Source organism: Carlito syrichta, unplaced genomic scaffold, assembly GCF_000164805.1.
Source record: "Carlito syrichta isolate Samal-C Ts95f unplaced genomic scaffold, Tarsius_syrichta-2.0.1 Scaffold309634, whole genome shotgun sequence".
In the NCBI taxonomy this organism is placed as follows: Eukaryota; Metazoa; Chordata; class Mammalia; order Primates; family Tarsiidae; genus Carlito; species Carlito syrichta.
The window spans coordinates 1,762-3,726 of record NW_007253730.1 but is presented as its reverse complement, the minus strand read 5'-3'; the positions used below and the strand labels follow the sequence as shown (position 1 = coordinate 3,726).

Here is a 1,965-nt window from a genome sequence, read left to right as displayed (position 1 = left end):
GTAGGTGGGTCCTCAGGCAGGTAAGTCCTCAGATGCATCCCCAGGTAATTGAGGTCCCAGGTAGATGAGGCCCCAGGTAAGTGGGTTCCTAGATAGGTAAAATCCCAGGTAGGTGAGGCCCTAAATAAGTGGGACCCCAGGCATGTGAGGCCCAGTTAGGGGGGGTTCCTCAGGTAAATGTGTCCTAAGGCAGGTGAGGTCTCCGGTAGGTCAGGCCCCAGATAGATGGGTACCAAGGTAGATGGGTCCCCGGGTAGGTGGGTCCCCAGTTAGGTGAGATCTCAGGTAGGTGGGTCCCAGGTAGGTGAGCCCACAGGTAGGTGAGGCCTCAGGCAGGTGAGGGCCTAGGTAGGTCAGTCCTCAGGTGGGACACAGGTAGGTGGGTCCCAGGTAGGTGAGACCACAGGCAGGCGAGGTACCAGGTTGTTGGGACCCAAGGCAGGTGAGGTCTCAGGAAGGTGGAAACTCGGGCAGGTGAGGCCCCGGGCAGGTCCCCAGGTAGGTGACTGGAGAGGTGAGGTCTCAGTGGGTGAGGTCCCAGGTAGATGCATCCCCAGGCAGGTGGGATCCTGGACATGCAAGATCCCTGCAGCCCAGCCCCAGGCTGCCCCTCAGGTGAACCAGGCTTCTACGCTGCGCACCGTCTGGTACCTGGACTCCTGCTGCAGTTTCCAGCAGGCCTTGCAGAAAGCCAGGTTCCAGCTGAAGAACCGAGGCCGCAGCCTCTCCCGCCAGCGGAAGTAGTTCAGGTAGCGCTCGGGGTCCCTGTCCAGCTCCTGCAGGTACCTGGCCAGGTCCTGGGGGCTCTGGAAGTCGTCCACGTGGATGAAGGCGTCGGGCGGCACGAAGCGCTCGTAGTTGCCCCTGCTGGGGCCCAGCACCACGGGCACGGCCCAGGCCTCCATGGCGTTCCGCCACAGCTTCTCGGTGATATAGTCGGGGTGCAGGGAGTTCTCGAAGGCCAGGTAGAACTTGTACCGGGACAGCCGCTCCATCATGACGCCCCTGGGCAGCGGCAAGTGGGATGCCCCAAACACATCCACCTTGAGATGGGCCTTCAGCTTCTCGTAGTAGCGCACCCGGGCGGAGCTCGGCCTCCAATTTGACACCGCCCAAGCCACCAGCTCCGTCTTGGCCGAGAGGTTGAGCGGGGCGTGGGCGGGGCGGCCCGACCAGGGTTCGAGCCAGCCGTAGGGCATGAAGACGTCCGAGTCGCTGCGGTAGGACATGGTGAGATTGAAGAGCCCGTCCATGGCTCGCAGTTGCCGGGAGTTCAAGGGCGGCTCCATGTTGTACCAGACCCAGCGCTGCCCGGGTGGCCTGGGGGAGGGCGGGAGCTGGGACCTGGGGTTGAACATGACGTCCCAGTGATGGACAATGACCGCGTCCGCCTGTCGGTACACCTTGCGGTTGGCCGTGATGTCGCAGTCGGCCAGGCCGGGCACCAACTCGGAGCAGGGGGACAGAGTCAGGGGGATGTGGAAGGGCCATGTCCACAGCAGGATCTGCAGGGGGCGGCGGGTGAGGGTCGCCGGGGTGGTCTGGGGAGGGAGTTCCGGGGACCGGCTGGGAGCTGCCTGGGCAGATTCCACGGCACTGGGCCCCAGTGGCAGGAAACCAGTGAGATCGCCTCGAGACACGCGCACGTAGGAGAAAAAACACACCGACAGAAGGAGCTGCAGGAGCAACACGACCAGACACGGACGCCAGGGACACAGTCGCTTGGCCGGGCCAGGTGGCTCCATGGGTCCGGGTGGCTGGAAGGAGAGGAGCAGGGCGTCAGGGTCACGGATGACGGTCACCCACTCACCCCACTTTGGGCATGATTCCCATTTCCCAGATGAGAAAACAGACCAAGCGCCTCACGGCAAAAATCAGCAGAAAGGCCGGGCGTCTGTGATCCCCGCGCTTTGGGAGGCCAAGGTGAGAGGACTGCCTGAGCCCACAGGTTTGAGAACAGCCCTG

General features: G+C 63.4%; 1 protein-coding gene across 1 annotated transcript; it reads right to left on the bottom strand.

The window, feature by feature from the left end:
- Positions 1-318: 318 nt before the first annotated feature.
- Positions 319-1,745, bottom strand: LOC103269908 (galactoside 3(4)-L-fucosyltransferase-like). Its single transcript, XM_008067462.1, has 2 exons — positions 583-1,745; positions 319-342 (listed from the first exon to the last, which is right to left on the bottom strand). Exon 1 carries the CDS (start codon positions 1,743-1,745, stop codon positions 612-614), a length of 1,134 nt encoding a protein of 377 aa, XP_008065653.1. The 3' UTR covers positions 319-342; positions 583-611.
- Positions 1,746-1,965: the final 220 nt, after the last annotated feature.